Raw genomic sequence first — 16,059 nt, forward strand, 5'->3', positions numbered from 1 at the left:
CACTAGGTCACCTGCCTTCGATAACAAACTTCCCCGATGAACAACACTATGAAAAGTAACTTCTTGTTAGCTTCGGACCCTCCTCTGATGATGTTGGCTGATTGCTCATGTATATCCAGGCGCTCAACGGATGATCGAGAACGCCATGAGACCTGAAGGTAGTGAAATCATCAAGCCTCTTGTCGATGCGTTCGATTTCCAAGTGGTCCTTTTCAACGATGTCTCTGGTAGCTCTCACATAGTTGTTGAGCTCAAGAGGCTCATTATAGATTCCCTGCATGTTTAAATAGTGCTCGCGCAGCTCGTGTATGCTAGCCGTGGAACTGGTGGAACATTCTGCCATGCTTGTATTTCGGGGCCTATGCGATAAGATGAGGGCGACAAGAGTGATAACGAAAGCCAATAACTTAAGGCCTATAGTTTTTAATTTTAGCTCTGATCTGCTGTATTAGAACATGTGTTGAGTACTCACAAAGGTCTAACCGTACAGAAAAACGCTGCACTTCACGGTTGAACCGATTTCCCTTAGTTCCCTCCTTGGGCAGGTCGTGGGAGGGCCACATGGTCATGACGGATGCTTTGGTGTATTGAGGTGTTGATGTTAGGCTTACACGTTCAATTTTGGGTTGCTCGTAAGGGGGTGGATTGGAGTCGCTAGATATAGTGAATGGTTTTGGCATCGCATCAAGGCCGGTGTTGGTAAATTTGTTGAGTAGTGATATTATGAAAATATGCGAAGAATGATGAGAGATAAGCTCTGGAGTGCTAGTCGAGATAGTAATGCTAGTAACAACGCGATGAACGATGCAGATCTTCGAGCTTCTGGTATTAGCTTGAATCTCCAATCTCGGAACACATATATCAAATACTTACAGGATGTTATGCGTGCCCATGGGATCGCGCTTCACAGTTGAAACAAATTGTTCGTGGCTTCCCGTAGGTATATAGTTGACAGGATGACATGTGGTTGTGCTGCTTAAGCCAAGATATGCGTTGTGGATTTATAGGCTGGTTGTATGGGTGTTGTCGAGGTATGAAAGAACAGTTGAGATGCGGCGAGGGAGCAATGCCTTTAAGTCGCTGCTTAGGCGACAGCAGTAATCAAATGACGTTAGGTCAAGGGAAGAGCGGAGGGCTAGTCGAGAAGGTGCGAGAGCACGGCATGAGGAAGGAGAAAGTGTGGGATGGAAAGCTCCATAGATTGTCATGTCACGAAGATGAGCAGTACCTTCTCTGGTAACGAATTTGCATAAGACTAGCATATAGCAGTTTTGTACTGCTTGGCCTTACATTGGATGAAATGTTGACATATTTAACCGTTCTCTGACGAAGTCTCAACCGCGGCGTTTCGGGGCTTGCAATTGTTCTTTCACAATCACTTAATGCCAGAGAACAGAATGTTGCACAGCGGCCGAAAATGATGATATCACGATCATCTTGAAAAACCCACCTCATGTTTGAAGTGCGAATCAAACCAGCCTGATTTCTAGATAAATTAGCTACCAAAAGAAACAAAAGGTAAAGCGTGTCCTAGCAAAATATAAGTTAGTGAAAGATTTTCCGAAAAGTCTAATCAGTAGCAGAAATGAAGATAGTACACAGATTTTTCTCAGTATGGTATGAACGGCGCCTAAATTGTGTATCGCGTGTGCAGCAAGGTATTATGCATCAACGGACATTGCTTTCAGTTGCGATCTAGCAACCTCACTCATTCATCTCACGGTAAGACTAGTTTGCAGTCACTTCGAACAAGCTCATGCACGTCCAGTGTGGGGGGTAAAAAATCTTGCTGCTATCCAAGTGTTTTTTGACCGCAAGTTGAAATCGTTACGGAACTCATGCCAAATGATATCATGTTATCAGTACTATGTACATGCCATTTCACTTACCATACACTACTTTACGAGCATTATACTATTATAAAAATTACAGCAAGCAGCATCATACTATTAGATCCTCAACATCACAATGATAGGTCGTCATTAGCCTTGTGACAGTTTTATGAAGATGATTCATGCAACGCCGCCACGCTGATCGGTCCTGGTGGTTCTGAGCTGCCGGCTACACATCCAGCAAAATCATTGCAGTTTAATTTAAACTGCGAAGACCAGGGAGTTAAGCATACGGTTGGGCACTTGTGGCTGCTGTCAAAAATACGCGATACGGTCACATGGTTCTTTTCATTCGGGGTTCACCCGGTTGCGGCGTGGTGAATCATTAGCCCTGCGCCACATTGTTCAATTGGCCTATATGACGTTACACGGCAGCACGTTCGCTCTTTGAGCAAAACAAGGCTGGAGCCTGATCTCGAACCCCACCTCACCACCACTTCTCCATGATGGAGAACAAAATATGCCACTTCTTTGTCGCTGGACGCTGCTTGAACGGGGAGCAGTGTAGATTCCAACACCCTGATACGACACCTACTCATCTCTCTCCGGAACGCAAAGCGAAACTTATCAGTCGCTCGCACTCGGGCGGCTTCGTTCCAAAAACGAAGATACCTTGCAGGTTCTTTCTCCAAGGTACATGTACCAAGGGAAACTCCTGTACCTTTGAGCATTCAAACCTGGCTACATCTACAGCCACAGCCTTCCTTCCCACATCCAGGGACAGTAGGTCAAGCATACCGTGCATATACTTTCAAAGAGGTATCTGCAAAACGGGAGAGCTATGTCCCTACAGTCACGACATTCAAGGCAATCGTGCTATGTCGAAGACGCTGTCGGACCACAGGCCCATCACGGATATTGGCCTTGCTGCATCCACTTGGGCCTACTCCAATAGCTCCCTCAGTGAGCATGATGAAATCAAAATACCAAGGAACATTGGAGGGGCTAACGTGGTTTTTGCTGATGGGGCCTCTGTTTCCTCAGTCTCTTTGATTTCGGACTTCTCCGCCGTGTCCACATCCGATCTATCTCAACACACATCCGTTCAAGATGTAGTAGACCACTTGAGTAGCATGGGCTTTGCACAAGCAACTCCCGATTGTGTTCGCTTCAAATACATTCCGGAAAAGCTCCACAAGACAGCTGTTATTAAAGTCCGTGATCCAGACTTTGCCAACAATCTTCTCCAGTGCCTTGGGGATAGCCCTATTCGCCTCAGAGATGCGGAAGTTCACATGTCGAAGATGCAACTTGGAGGGGAGACAGAATCCGGTATGAATCGACTCCAGCTTACTGGTGTTACATGTTCATGGTTCAATCCTTCCAAGGTGGCGTATCTCCAATATGAGACGGATTGGAAAGCGAAGCAGGCACTCAAACGCATCAAAGACTTGGACTCAAACCAACTCATGGGAAGGAAGCTCGATGTCATGTACCAACCAGTCCGGTCCTTACAAGTGGGTAATCTTGATGTGAACACGAATGAAGCTGGACTTCGGCGCTTTCTTCCTTCTCCACAGCCCCTTAACGTGACTTGGGGGCCTAAATCCCACATATTGACTGCAAAACAGCTAGAGGAAAAAGCCCTCACAGAACTTCGATGTCACGGTACCCTCTTAGGAGAGTGTACCCCCAGTTCCCAAAAGGGGGGAAGTAGAACGAAAATTATCGCTAAGTTCAGCGAAACAGAGGCAGCCCGTAATGCAGTCAAGAAGATGCACGGAGCCCGCCTCGATACAAGCTCGAACGATAAGATGCAAGTCACTCCTCTTGTGTCCATTAAATTGTCGATCTCTTCTCGAATCCTAGCAGCCATTCAACCACGGCTCAATTCTCTTGTTGACCAGACATGGCAAACGGATTACGTTCAGATCAAAAGCTACGAAGGTCCAGGCAAACAATATACCCAAATCCGCATTTTTGGTCAGTCCAGAGAACCAGTCGCTAAGGCCAAGTCGGCCGTGGAGAAGCTCCTTGCGGGCCAGATCGTCGCCGACGGAAATGGCCCGATCACAGAACCGTCATATTTCAGACCTTCATCAAAGAGCTTTCTGGACGATCTCGGAGCCGCAAATGGTGTTTTCATACACCAGGATCTGCGTCGATCGGTTCTTCGACTATACGGAGACGACACGGGTATCGAACAAGTCAAACGCGCTCTGGTGGCAAAATGTGCAGAGCTCAAGGAACATTCCCACACTGTCATTCTTGATCCCGAGGCTCTGGCTTTTGCCCTCAAAGGGGGATTTCGACAAATTGTCGCCGCTCTTGGAAAGGACAAAGTGAAGCTAGATATCATCAGCAATCCGAAGCGAATCATCGTCGAAGGTTCCACAAAAGATGTGGCCCAGATACAGGAAATCCTCACATGGTCTGCATCTCCTTCGTTGGAAACACAAATCTCTGGGCTCTCCATCAGCGGTGACTCCCCCGAGCTATTGTGCCCGGTCTGCTTCACCCCACCGGAAGAACCTATCAAGACATCATGCGATCACTTCTATTGCAGTTCCTGTCTCGTGTCGCAGTGCACGTCTGCCGATTCTTTCCCGCTAAAATGTCTTGGGGAGGGCGCTGTCTGCGGATCTCCAATAACTCTTGATGATGTGAAGAAAGTTCTTTCTAGGACTGAATACGATAATCTTCTTCAGACATCCCTGACCTCATATCTTCGCAGTCGAACAACCGAATTCCAATACTGCTCTACACCAGACTGTGACCGCTTCTACAGAATCTCAAAGACTACAAACCCTCGAACCTTTGACTGCGACGGCTGCCTTAGCTCGATCTGCACGAGCTGCCATCAAAACCCCCACGATGGGATCACATGTGAAGCCAACAAAGCCCTGATCAAAGCTGCTTTGGAAGGAGATGAAGAACTCGCTCAGTGGAAAAAGAATAATGATGTGCGAGACTGCCCCAAGTGCGGGGTGCCGATTGAGAAAGCGTTTGGTTGCAATCACATGGAGTGCATATCGTGCCGGACCCACATCTGCTGGTTCTGTATGAAGACGTTCGATAGAGGGCAAGATACCTACAAACACATGGAGCAGACACACGGCAACATTGCTTGAGGGATGACAATTCAATTTAGGTCGTGAATTAAGGGCATAGGTTGGATCTCTTGCTATTTGAAAACCATAGCTGGTGATGGCTTCTTTTCTTACAGTCTATGAAGACGATGGAAAATCTGCTGGAACACAATGATTGGCTCTTCCAAAGTCCTATCAAATAAATTGTTTAAGATCATCCACTAAGTCTGTCCATATGACAAAGTGTCTGAGACACATTGTGTGTATACATAGCATTCTTTGATCAAGGTCAATACATGAACTGGGGGTGCGCCTTTACACATTGGCTCCATATATGGTGTACTCACAAAGTCAAGCGTCTATCTACGATACATTCAACAGTGATTGTGACTGGCTTCACTTATAATTTCGCCACAATAATTCCACAAGCCAACATTAACTTTGAAAAACCAAGGCAAAACAGCATCCAACAACTCTTAGGAATAGGAAAACCATCATCACATTCTCGGAATCACTTCATAAGATCAAGGCAGCAATGCAGGGCTTTTCGTATCCAGCTTACAGCACAGTTGTAGTCACCGAATACACCACTGTATATGCAACGGATGCTCCTGAGACCACAAACACATATGCCGCCGCTTCAACGACAAATGCAGCATCGATGACGACTGATAGCTCTTCAGCGATCGCACTTTTGCCAACACCTACAAGCTCAATAATGGCAGATATGTCTTCAAAAATCACTCCTTTGCCAACATCTACTACACCAACAATGACTGACAGCCCTTCAACTGATACTCTTTCGTCAGAATCTACAGCCTTGCAGACAACCCCATCGATCTCTTCTGCAACTACTATTCAACCCGTCTCAACTGCTGCACCCGAGGCCGCCTCGAGTGTGCCGAAGACCGACGATACCTTTGCTTACGCGGTTTTAGCATTCATCATTCTGCTAGCAGTCCTACTAATCGTGATGCTTGCCGCCATGCTCTGTCTACGCAGCAAGGGCAAATGCCCCAATTGTCGTAGAATGCAGAAGCAGCTTGAGAAGTGGGAGTCTGGTAAGATGGAGCCTATTACTCCAGAAATGGTCAAGGAGCGGGAGGCACACAATAGGTTGTCCTCGCACAGCAATGCTCCCTCCGAGTTGGATGTCGAACTGGGTGGCGCACATGAGACCGATCATGTGTGTGTCGCTGAGCCTGAGGCGAGCAAGAAGCCATCGACTTGGGAAAAGGTAAAGGGCAAGGTCTTGCGCGATAAGAAGCCGTCGGATACGGTGCAAAACCCGTATGTCGAGACTGCAGCTAACCGCCCCTTCACTGTCGTTGAGGGTGACACGGTTCACTACAACCCCGACTATTCACCCCACATTTCCCCAGAAGCGCCGAGGGTAGAGTACGAACCTAACAACTACCTCTCTGTACCTGCCACATGCCGTTTCTCAGGCTCCTCCTTCTACTCTCCTCCTACGGGCATCCAGCGCGCCAACGGCCGTGAATCACGCGTCTTCGCCGAGCTCCCAGCTGGCAAACCCAAGCGCTACACCACTAACAGGAACCGGGAAATCGTACATGCACAAAATGGTTTGCAATCAGAAGAGTATAAGCGAGCGGAGATGATTATGAAGCGCGGGACGGCTAGGGATAGTATCATCCATCGCGCGGCAAGCATCGTTAATCTGGCGGATCAGCAGCTTAACGTTGCGCGCCATCCGTCGCTTTATCCTGAGTTTCGTGGCGAGGAATCGGTGGAGCAGTATGAGATGGTTGAGTGGCGAAAGAGGGGGGATAAGGGATCCGGTTTGAATGATGATCTTTATAGTAAATAATAAGTTGCAGGTTTGGAATTTGGTAGGTAAGAGGATAGTACACAAATGGTCTTTTTACAAGTTTTTGGTTAAAATTGAGAGCGGATTGTTAGTTGACATTATTCCTATCTCTTTGTAGCGGGTGAATAATTTATGTTATTTTTGCGGTTTGTTAACCTACAACTGAATTATGAATAACGTACAGTATCAGCCTACTTATCATGTATCTATCAGTAAAATACACTAATACCATTCCTGACGCCCATACTACCATCTCCGTTTATTCAGAAATTTTGGCGATAATGAAGGTTGTGGCAAGTCTATAGACTGATGGCTGTTGTGGCTTGACATCTAGAAATGGAAGCCACAAAGGGTCTGTGGAAGCCACGCGCTAGGCTCCCGCCCATATCCTCATCCGTTTCTCTCCTACGCTCGCATCCACAAACAACTCCGACATGGGCATCACCGATTCTGTTGGAACAGTATTATCCTTTGTCAGCCTATTATGGATACCGGCCACGTTGCTTTGCTGCTTGCCATGGGTGCAAAAACGTCAGGATTCACGAGACACTAGCTAAAGCTGATTCAGGCTGACAGAGATAGAAATGCTGTACCTCCACAACATCACCTTTTTTCCTGGAAAATGGTTGACTGAGCCCGAAAGAGCCGGATTTCTCAGTATGTCGTACATGCCCACGCCAGCGCTAAGCAGCAAGGTACATACTCACGGACGCAGAAAACCAGGTTGTACCCTTTCGCATTGCAACAAAAGACAAACATGAACTGTTTGCATGGCTTGTTGCACCACTCGGTGTTTATGCGAAGAACGAAAATGCCTTCACTGAAGAAAAGACCGGCAGCAAAATAGAGGATACAGTAGCTTGGAAATCACTATGCAAAGACACAGAAGCAAGGCTGCTTATCTACTTTCACGGCAACTCTGCAACCTTGGTGCAGGAGCGTCGAACAATCGAGTATCGATCATTCTCCGCCGGTGCATCAGACAAAATATTCGTGCTGGCATTTGACTACCGCGGCTTCGGCCTCTCCAAGGGGGAGCCGTCGGAATCTGGGCTACTGGACGATGCAGAAGCAGTTATAGACTGGGTATTAAACAAATGCCACGTACCCCCCGAACGAATCGTGCTTCTTGGTCATTCATTAGGAACGGCAGTGGTGTCTGGTATCGCACACCGCTACGCGGCTAACTCGGGCATTGAATTCGCATGTCTCATTCTGTGTGCAGCATTTACCAATGCTGGCAATGCATTTTCATCGTACTCTATTGGCGGAGTAGTTCCAGTGCTGGCGCCAATCAGGATTTTTCCTGGATTTCAGAAATGGTTCGCGCAGAGAATGGTCTGTACATGGCGTACCGACGATCGACTTGCGGCCATGGCGCGTAAGTAGAGCCAATTTCCTGTGGTGCACGTCGTCTCGCCAAGTCACATCGTCGTGAGATGCTGGAGCCGAGTTTTCCGTCGCTGACGACAGCCTAGGAACTTGTTCAAGGTTCAATCTGGTCTTGGTGCATGCCGAAAGCGACTCGACCATGCCATGGCACGAAACAGAAGCCCTTTTCCAATCAACTCTGCGAGCCGCCAAGGACGCGAGCCCAGATGACGAGAGCTTCAAGAAGGTCGAAGTTGTTGACTTGGGTGAAGCGGGCAGACGCGAGATATGGCGCAGCGACTCGCGCAGTATATCCAAGACGATTGCAAAGCATGGAGGTACGTACACATACTCAGCCTCGCCTTGCCTCGCCTCGCCTTGCCTCGCCTCGCCTCAGGCTCAGACTCTGTGTGTCGGCGTCTGGGCAGCAAAGGCGTTTCGCCTATTGCTGGAACGGGCGCCCCACACCCGTCTGACAAGTTCGCGACGCAGACACGGTCCTTCATTTTATGGCTGCAACGACGGTTTGAGGCTCTTCGGAAGAGAGTCGAAGCGGATTGTGCTGGCCTGGGATTCGATGCCTGAGTGCGCGCACTGCAGACCCTTTCCCCACAGATTGATGTTCTCTGGCCAGGGCCTGGCCCTGCATCCATGCTGTCATCGCCGGGTCTTCCGAGTCCGGTAGCGAAAACCAGGGCTAACGCTACGCTACAGGCCACAATACGTCAATGACCTGGTCACCTGTGGCGCTCACAATCCTTCAGGTTTTTGGCCTTACGGCTGGTACGGCACGCGGGTAGCGTCATGTCTGACAACGGGAGATCCCCTATATCCTCGCTACTTCTGTAACAACAGCAAACTCCGTGCACGCAGGTGAATGCTGTGCCATTCATTCGAAAGGAATGCACTGTGCCGAGATAGAGTGCTGCTACGGCTTCAGTGAATGACGAGTTGGGCTCGGCGGCAGCTGGACTACTACTTGGAAGACTTGGATCTACACCACGCGCGTAGTAGCGTATAGTTAGTACGTAAACGCCACAGTGTCAAAAGGCTCGGCATAATGGCTATATGCGTCATGTTCACCCTCGATGCCCCATGACGTTTCCGAGAGTGGGCTCCTTTGAGGCCCGCATACAAAGCGCTTCGTCGGCAAGTGCAATACCTTTGTGTTTCAACTTCTATCCACTTTCACAGGTGATTACCGCCTTTCACCCCTCGCTATTCGAACGTTGTGCACCCATTTTCGTCCAGTCGTTTCTATAGCAATCTGACCATAACCCCCACCGTGACTGTTCATTCGCATTAACATACCGCTCCTCCTTGTCGCCAGAAAATACATCGACCGCCTCAGTTAAACAAAGTACATCCACTATGCCTGCAATCAACCACCTTGAAGCGCGCTTTCTGGGAGGGTCCAGCAGTGACGGCCCAGCAATCACAGGAACCGCCATCGCCCTCATCATCTGCCTCGGACTTATACCCGCCATTGCCGTCATATGGACCGTCTGCTATCTCTTCTGGGCCTATCCATACGACCGCAACTGGTGCTGTATGAAGCGAAAGCGGCGCCCGGAGCCGCAAAGTGTGCTGAACCAGGCACCGATGAGCCAGGTGCCCATGAGCCAGGAAGCACTGTTCGAAAAGCAGGGCATGGGACTCCCACAGCGGCCGTTTGCTGCTCAGACCAGGACGGACTCTGGGAGTTCTAGCAACAGCGGTCGTCTTCAAAAACAATATAGGCCAGGAAGCGCAAACTACAAAAGGGATACCAGGATGAGCCTGCAGAGTGTAACCAGTGCCAACTCTGTGCCGTTTGCACAAGAGCCCAAGCCGTTTGTGTGAGAGAAATCAAGACTGGCGTAATGTTTAATCAGTACATACGCATACGGCTGGCCGAACAGAGTCGCTGGTTGCTCGGAAATGGGAGTTGAGGTTTCTTCGCCTGAGGACATGTTGCCGGAAGTCAAGTCCACACGACAGCGTCGCAACGCAGAATGCCAACCCTCAACATCCAACAAGAAACTCCGGATTGAAAATGGACAAATCATTCTGGTAGTCTGCCACACTCCGGCACGATAACTTCACCGACAAAGAGACCTGTTGGATTCCATGGCGCATTTCACTGCAGCACCTGAGAAAGAAGAAATATGCGTCGAGCGATAGCGAATGCTTTTGATGGCGAGCCGAGAGATTGTAAGAATATGAGGGAGCTAAAGGCGATTACTGTACACTACATGCATGCAGGACATTTGCATTGGGACCGGAGTTTTTGTTTCTTCCTGTTTGCATAGCGAGGGATACCATATTACGATGTACATGACAAAGCAACAATACATACATACAAACTCTCCCGGCTATTTCTATCTTGTGCCTATGACGGTGAAGATTCAAGGCAACGGATTGAATGCCGCCAAAGGAATGTCTTGGTCATCGGTGTGGGGGATCAGGGGATCGTGATTGGTGGGGGGCGGTAGTGCGCGCGGCCAGGCAGGTGATGAGGCTCAAGTGACTTTTATCGATGGTGCCTTGAGCAATGGCACATGGCATTCTGAACACCTGTTTTCTGCTCGCTTCGTTGCCAGGATTGACGCATGTACATACCCGGCTTGCCCACCTCAGCCCTTACATGATACGTAAGTATACTCCATACTTGGTGTGACGGGGCGGGCTGAGAATTCGCCCGACGTCTTGGTCGATACGGCCCGGTGTTCACTACTATCTCCGTGTCGCAATCTCCATTCGCCATCCGAACTCGTCCAGAGCGTGTCGACGTCAGCACTTCGCCCCAATTTACTTCATCGCAGTCAGCGCCTCAGGGCGCTCTGCGACACCACAAATACCGCAATCATACCGCCACCTACTCTGAGTTCGCGCCTGCGAACATTTACTATAACAAAGAATCCCCTGTCTGCATACACGGTGCGCCTGCGAATGCTCCAGTCCTATCTGGCACGACCAACTGCCCGCAGCGTGCTTCATAAGAGCGTTGGATTTGGTGGCGCAAGTTATATCAGCCTGAGCCTCAGCACTCCCATTCGTATCGAAAGCAAAGCGAATTCCACCATGGCGGCCCCGGATCATCCAGAAGGCGCTCAGGGAGGCCAGCAAAGTATGCTGGCAAGCCAGCGCGCAAAGGAGCAAGGAGAGGCACAAGGTCGCTTCTCCAAATGGTTCCCGCTGTCAGCAAAGGCAGGCTTCGAGCAGTGGTGGGCTGGCCTCTCCCCTATGGCAACCGAACACCGCGTCCTCTCTTTTGTCCCCCACCTCCAGAGCCCACCGACACACACGCAAACGGGCGCCGCCTCAGGCTCTGCAGTGCCTTCGTCCGTCGACCTGAATGCGCCACCGAAACACCCCGAAGACCACACCACGACTACTGCGGCCAACGACCCTTATGGCCCACGACGATGGAACTCGCAGATGGTCGAGTTGAGTGGCAAGGATCGCGCGCTCAATGAGTTTTCTGTCGAGCGCTTAGGCGAGGAGGTGGAGAACAATCTGGTCATGTTGCATGGCTATGGTGCTGGATTGGGCTTCTTTTATCGCAACTTTGAGGCCATATCGCGTGCCGAGGGTTGGAAGGTCTATGCACTGGATCTGCTAGGCATGGGACGAAGTAGCCGGCCGTCGTTCAAGATCCACGCCAAAGACAAGGAGGGCAAGATTGCAGAAACCGAGTCGTGGTTCGTGGACGCGCTCGAGGAATGGAGGATCAAGCGAGGGTTGGAGCGCTTCACACTGCTGGGCCATAGTCTGGGTGGATACCTGGCTGTGGCCTACGCATTGAAGTATCCGGGCCATCTGAACAAGTTGATCCTGGCTTCCCCAGTGGGCATACCAGAAGACCCATATGCAGTCGATGAGGAGATGCCCGGACCCCAGGATTCAACCATGGCGAACGAGTTTACCCAGGACGCTGCCGAGACGAACCAAAGCGGGGTGCAGGCGTCAACTGCGGATAAAAACAATTTCATGAACCAGCAAAAGGGGGGAAAAGGTACGTTTAGACCAGGGTTGGTGGCGTCAGCACACAACTAACATGTCCCAGCCCCAGCAAAAGACGGCAAGGAGCCACCCAAACGACGATTACCATGGTGGTTGTATTCACTCTGGGAAGCAAATATGGTATCTCCCTTTACCTTTGTCCGCTGGTCAGGACCTCTTGGACCGCGTCTTGTGTCGGGATGGACATCACGCCGGTTCTCACATTTGCCCGAAGAGGAAGCGCAGGCACTGCACGACTACAGCTACGCTCTGTTCCGCCAGCGCGGTAGTTCAGAGTATGCGCTGTCATACCTCCTAGCCCCCGGTGCGTTTGCCCGCAGCCCTCTGATTCGGAGGATACAGGGCGTAGGGCGGCAGTGGATACAAGCACATGACACGCCTTCTGTGGATGGCGATGCCCCACCAAACCAATCTGCAAGCTCTGAACCGGCCGCGCAGCGCGAGAAGGGTTTCCCTGTCATCTTCATGTACGGAGAGAATGACTGGATGGATGTTGCGGGCGGGTTCGCTGCGGAGGAGAAGATGAAACAGGAGCGTGAACGCATATTGGCAAAGGCATCGCCCGAGGAGAAGAAGCAAGATCATGGCATTGCCAAGGTCATCATCATCAACAAGGCGGGTCACCATGTGTACCTGGACGGGTGGGAGCAGTTCAACCGGGTGATGCTAGAGGAGATGGAAGAAGTCAGGCGGAGAGAACAGGAACGAAGACGCGGATAGAATTGGGTGGATAGACGGATGTGCATAGTATTGGGCGTTTGTCGGTTGGGTTGTGAACTGCTTGGCGTTTGGTTAGTAGAGCCTCTCCAACTGCAGGCATGACAATGTTAGCATAGTTTTTTTTTGTTTAGATGCAGTCGACTCGTGATGGGTTGTGGGTGTAGAGACTCCGCCCGGGTGGACGGTACCCCTCCCATGGCCGGCGGGTGCAGAGATGATCTCCTCACATGAGGCCCTGCATGCAGTCTGCCCCGGCCCCGTCCCGTCCACGTCTTGATCTAGTGCATGGCCTAGGACGTGTCACCTCATGTCGTCGAAACCTCCCAGCCCGGCCTGCCTATACGATGCTAGGCGTGGTGGGGTAGACACACAACGGTGCCAGCAATCCTGGTCCTCACCGCTCCCGGCTAGGCCAGCGGCTGCATCCTCCCATGCCATCCGAGTCGCGCATACACGACACCCTCTGTCTGTCCCTCTCTCGTTCGATATGAGCACGAGACCCTTGCATCTTCACGTGAAAGTCACAAACCCAGGGACGCGTTTTCCCGGCACATATATCGCCATGCAATAGCGCTCTGCCCTTGCTGCTGCTACTACTGCTACTGTACAACTCTCGGCTCCTGTGACTCGGGCCTCACATGTCATCGCCAGACGCAGACGCAGTCGACGTCACAGAAGCACGCCACGGACGGTGAACACTACACGCAAAATGGCGAACCAGACCCTGGACCAGATGGTCAAAGGCGCTCCGCCGCCCAGCACAAACGTAAACAAGCTCGCCGAGAGCATGGAGAGAGACCCGCCGCCATACTCGGCCTCGATACTCGCACACGGCCCCCACGACGCAAACGACCGACTCCCTACCATCAAAACCCCGCGACCGCCCGTTATTAGCGACCCCACGGCCCTACTCCCATCGTCCCCGCCCCAGATATACTTGAATCTTCTCATCCTAGAAGCTAGTCTCCGCAGCCAGTACCTCACCTTGCGCGCGCGGCGCCGGCAAAACACTTTTGTGCTTACGCTGCTGGCGGTATGGATAGGCTTCTGCTTTTACCTACTGTGGCTACGGCCGCGGGAGGACGGCAAGGGAATTGGCGGTTCACAATACTGGCTACTTGATATGCTACAGAAGGTCGGCTTCATCACAGGTGTTGTGACTGCTCTTCTGTTCTGGGCAACTGGACAATGGGAGAGGGGAGTCCGGTGGCCACGGCGCTGGATTGGTGTTGCCAACCGCGGGCTGAGGGGTATGAATGCCAAGATTGTCGTCATAAGAGGGCCATGGTGGAGAGAATTGGTCGAGTGGGCGCATTTCGTTGTGCCATTCTCCGGTGGTCTTTGGGGCGGAGAGACTGGAGGAAGCTCATATCACTTTATCAATGTCGCACAAGAGAGTAAGCATGCGTTGGATGGAGGTCGACCAAGACACCGTATAGTCGAGGATGGCAAGGAGTATGCCGAGGAAGACATTGCGCCTGGAGGCGACTACATCAAGCTGCTTCTCTTACCAAAGCCATTCACACCCGACTTTCGCCAAGAATGGGAAGTCTACAGAAATGAATACTGGGCCACGGAAAACGAACGACGAGCCGAACTCCGCAAGCGCGTCCGCGCCCGCCAACGCGAAATCGCCCGCGAAGAAGGCGGCTGGCTCTGGTGGACTGGCTGGCGCGGCTGGAAGCGTGCCCGCGGCCTCAGCAGCCGCAGCGCTGACGTCGAGAAATCCGGTCACCACGCCCACCACCGCACTCTCTCCCACACGGGCTCTTCCCGCAAGCGCCGCTCCAGCCTCCTCCAACCAACCCGCAACAGAGACCGCTCCCACTCCCGCTCCTCCTCCCGCAGCACCACCCCCACAACCACCGACCTCGACCTCGACGCCCGCCTCCGCCCCCTCGAATCCCGCGAGCGCCGCTGGAGTAACGCATCCAGCAGCACGACTACCAGTCGCAAATCCTCCCTCCGCTCCAGTTCCACTCTCATTTCCCAAGGAACAGCGCAGTCCGCTCGTCAACCTCCTAGTCCTATACTTAAACAAACGGCAAACCCGACTTCGTCGTCCAGACCAGGCACACCGAGTGATGGCAATGTACCTGTTTGGCAGAGCAAACGCGCCAGTATGCTGAGTAATGCAGAGAGTATGAGTGAATTGAGTGAGGATCCGGGGTATGAGGCTGAGCGTGGAGAGAGCGTCGCGAGGGTTGCGAGGAGGGGGAGCGGAAGGGCGGAGAGTGCGTGATTTATCGACCCTTTATATCTCTCCTTCTTCTCTTTTCTCCCTATCTTTCTTTTTGAGGATGAGGTTTTTTTCTCTAGGGGTGCCGCGTAAGGATATTTTTTTTTGTACAGTTATGGAAAAGCGTGTGTTCTTCTGGAAGAGAGAGAGGTCATGTAGGTGTAGGTGTAGAGGGGGGGATTATCTTCTTGACTGTTTAAATGATACCTTTTTTTCTTCTTCTTTCACTTTTCTACTCTTCTATATAGTTTGCAGATTTTTCGTCTAGGTAGAGAGTATTTGTACAAGAGACGCATGTAGAAACTCTATAGCTTCTCTTTTTTTTCCTTCCTACATGTTGAAAAAAAATATTCTCTAGGTTTCCAAGTACGTGTATTGCTGTACTGCGATTGGGGGGGGGCGCAAGTATGTGGCGCATCTCGTCCGCCCAAGTACGAAACATCGCGATATATATTCAAAACAAGACTGGAATCTTCCATCAAATCAAACAAGGCCGGTTGGCGCAATGGTAGCGCGCAGCCCTCCTAAGGCTGAGGCTGTGGGTTCGAGTCCCACATCGGTCGCTTTCTTTTTTCTGTCCTTTTGCTCTTGTCTCATCAGTAGACGCCCTTTTCTTTTGCGGTTGGAGAAATTATTTTTGTTGGGTTGGAAAAATGTTTAGTGGTAGGTGGAAGTGGTGGGGGGTGATGTGGGGATGGTGTGAGAGCTTGGACGGATTTTCTTTTTTGGAGGGATGGGATGGGATGTTTGGTGATTGATTGTTGAGTTGTGGGCCAAATGAGTAAGATATTGAGAAGATGGTATGGGGTTTGAAAATAGTAGCTACCTGAAAAAAATTGTATTTTGGTTAAAGTGGTATTATGATGAAAGTAGAATAATTAGACTGATTGTAGTGACGGTGCGATGTATTACCTTCACCTCCTCATTCACCCTCTTTTTTTTCCCTTCAATCCCACTATTTTGCCACTCATT

At 50.8% G+C, this 16,059-nt stretch overlaps 8 protein-coding genes across 8 annotated transcripts; 7 read left to right on the forward strand and 1 right to left on the reverse strand.

Annotated features, from left to right (window-relative positions):
- Positions 1–46: 46 nt before the first annotated feature.
- COCCADRAFT_23771 (uncharacterized protein) lies at positions 47–893 on the reverse strand (the record flags this gene model as incomplete). Its single annotated transcript, XM_007711017.1, has 3 exons — positions 47–414; positions 473–765; positions 874–893. 3 exons carry the CDS (start codon positions 891–893, stop codon positions 47–49), a joined length of 681 nt encoding a protein of 226 aa, XP_007709207.1.
- A 1,817-nt stretch (positions 894–2,710) lies between these two features.
- COCCADRAFT_23772 (uncharacterized protein) lies at positions 2,711–4,963 on the forward strand (the record flags this gene model as incomplete). The annotated part of the gene is made up of 1 exon (XM_007711018.1): positions 2,711–4,963. One exon carries the CDS (start codon positions 2,711–2,713, stop codon positions 4,961–4,963), a length of 2,253 nt encoding a protein of 750 aa, XP_007709208.1.
- A 730-nt stretch (positions 4,964–5,693) lies between these two features.
- Positions 5,694–5,864, forward strand: COCCADRAFT_88173 (uncharacterized protein; the record flags this gene model as incomplete). The annotated part of the gene is made up of 1 exon (XM_007711070.1): positions 5,694–5,864. A coding segment is annotated over one exon (171 nt), but the record flags the coding sequence as incomplete, so codon positions are not given.
- A 30-nt stretch (positions 5,865–5,894) lies between these two features.
- Positions 5,895–6,752, forward strand: COCCADRAFT_88166 (uncharacterized protein; the record flags this gene model as incomplete). The annotated part of the gene is made up of 1 exon (XM_007711071.1): positions 5,895–6,752. The coding sequence occupies one exon, from the start codon at positions 5,895–5,897 to the stop codon at positions 6,750–6,752; it is 858 nt and encodes a 285-aa protein (XP_007709261.1).
- A 434-nt stretch (positions 6,753–7,186) lies between these two features.
- On the forward strand, positions 7,187–8,923 carry COCCADRAFT_88161 (uncharacterized protein; the record flags this gene model as incomplete). Its single annotated transcript, XM_007711072.1, has 5 exons — positions 7,187–7,283; positions 7,335–7,409; positions 7,468–8,133; positions 8,231–8,461; positions 8,838–8,923. The coding sequence occupies 5 exons, from the start codon at positions 7,187–7,189 to the stop codon at positions 8,921–8,923; spliced, it is 1,155 nt and encodes a 384-aa protein (XP_007709262.1).
- A 571-nt stretch (positions 8,924–9,494) lies between these two features.
- COCCADRAFT_2493 (uncharacterized protein) lies at positions 9,495–9,965 on the forward strand (the record flags this gene model as incomplete). Its single annotated transcript, XM_007711006.1, has 1 exon — positions 9,495–9,965. The coding sequence occupies one exon, from the start codon at positions 9,495–9,497 to the stop codon at positions 9,963–9,965; it is 471 nt and encodes a 156-aa protein (XP_007709196.1).
- A 1,221-nt stretch (positions 9,966–11,186) lies between these two features.
- On the forward strand, positions 11,187–12,848 carry COCCADRAFT_88227 (uncharacterized protein; the record flags this gene model as incomplete). The annotated part of the gene is made up of 2 exons (XM_007711073.1): positions 11,187–12,120; positions 12,172–12,848. The coding sequence occupies 2 exons, from the start codon at positions 11,187–11,189 to the stop codon at positions 12,846–12,848; spliced, it is 1,611 nt and encodes a 536-aa protein (XP_007709263.1).
- A 709-nt stretch (positions 12,849–13,557) lies between these two features.
- On the forward strand, positions 13,558–15,090 carry COCCADRAFT_34189 (uncharacterized protein; the record flags this gene model as incomplete). The annotated part of the gene is made up of 1 exon (XM_007711033.1): positions 13,558–15,090. One exon carries the CDS (start codon positions 13,558–13,560, stop codon positions 15,088–15,090), a length of 1,533 nt encoding a protein of 510 aa, XP_007709223.1.
- Between the last annotated feature and the right edge of the window lie 969 nt (positions 15,091–16,059).

This window comes from Bipolaris zeicola, assembly GCF_000523435.1.
Source record: "Bipolaris zeicola 26-R-13 unplaced genomic scaffold scaffold_24, whole genome shotgun sequence".
NCBI lineage: Eukaryota > Fungi > Ascomycota > Dothideomycetes > Pleosporales > Pleosporaceae > Bipolaris > Bipolaris zeicola.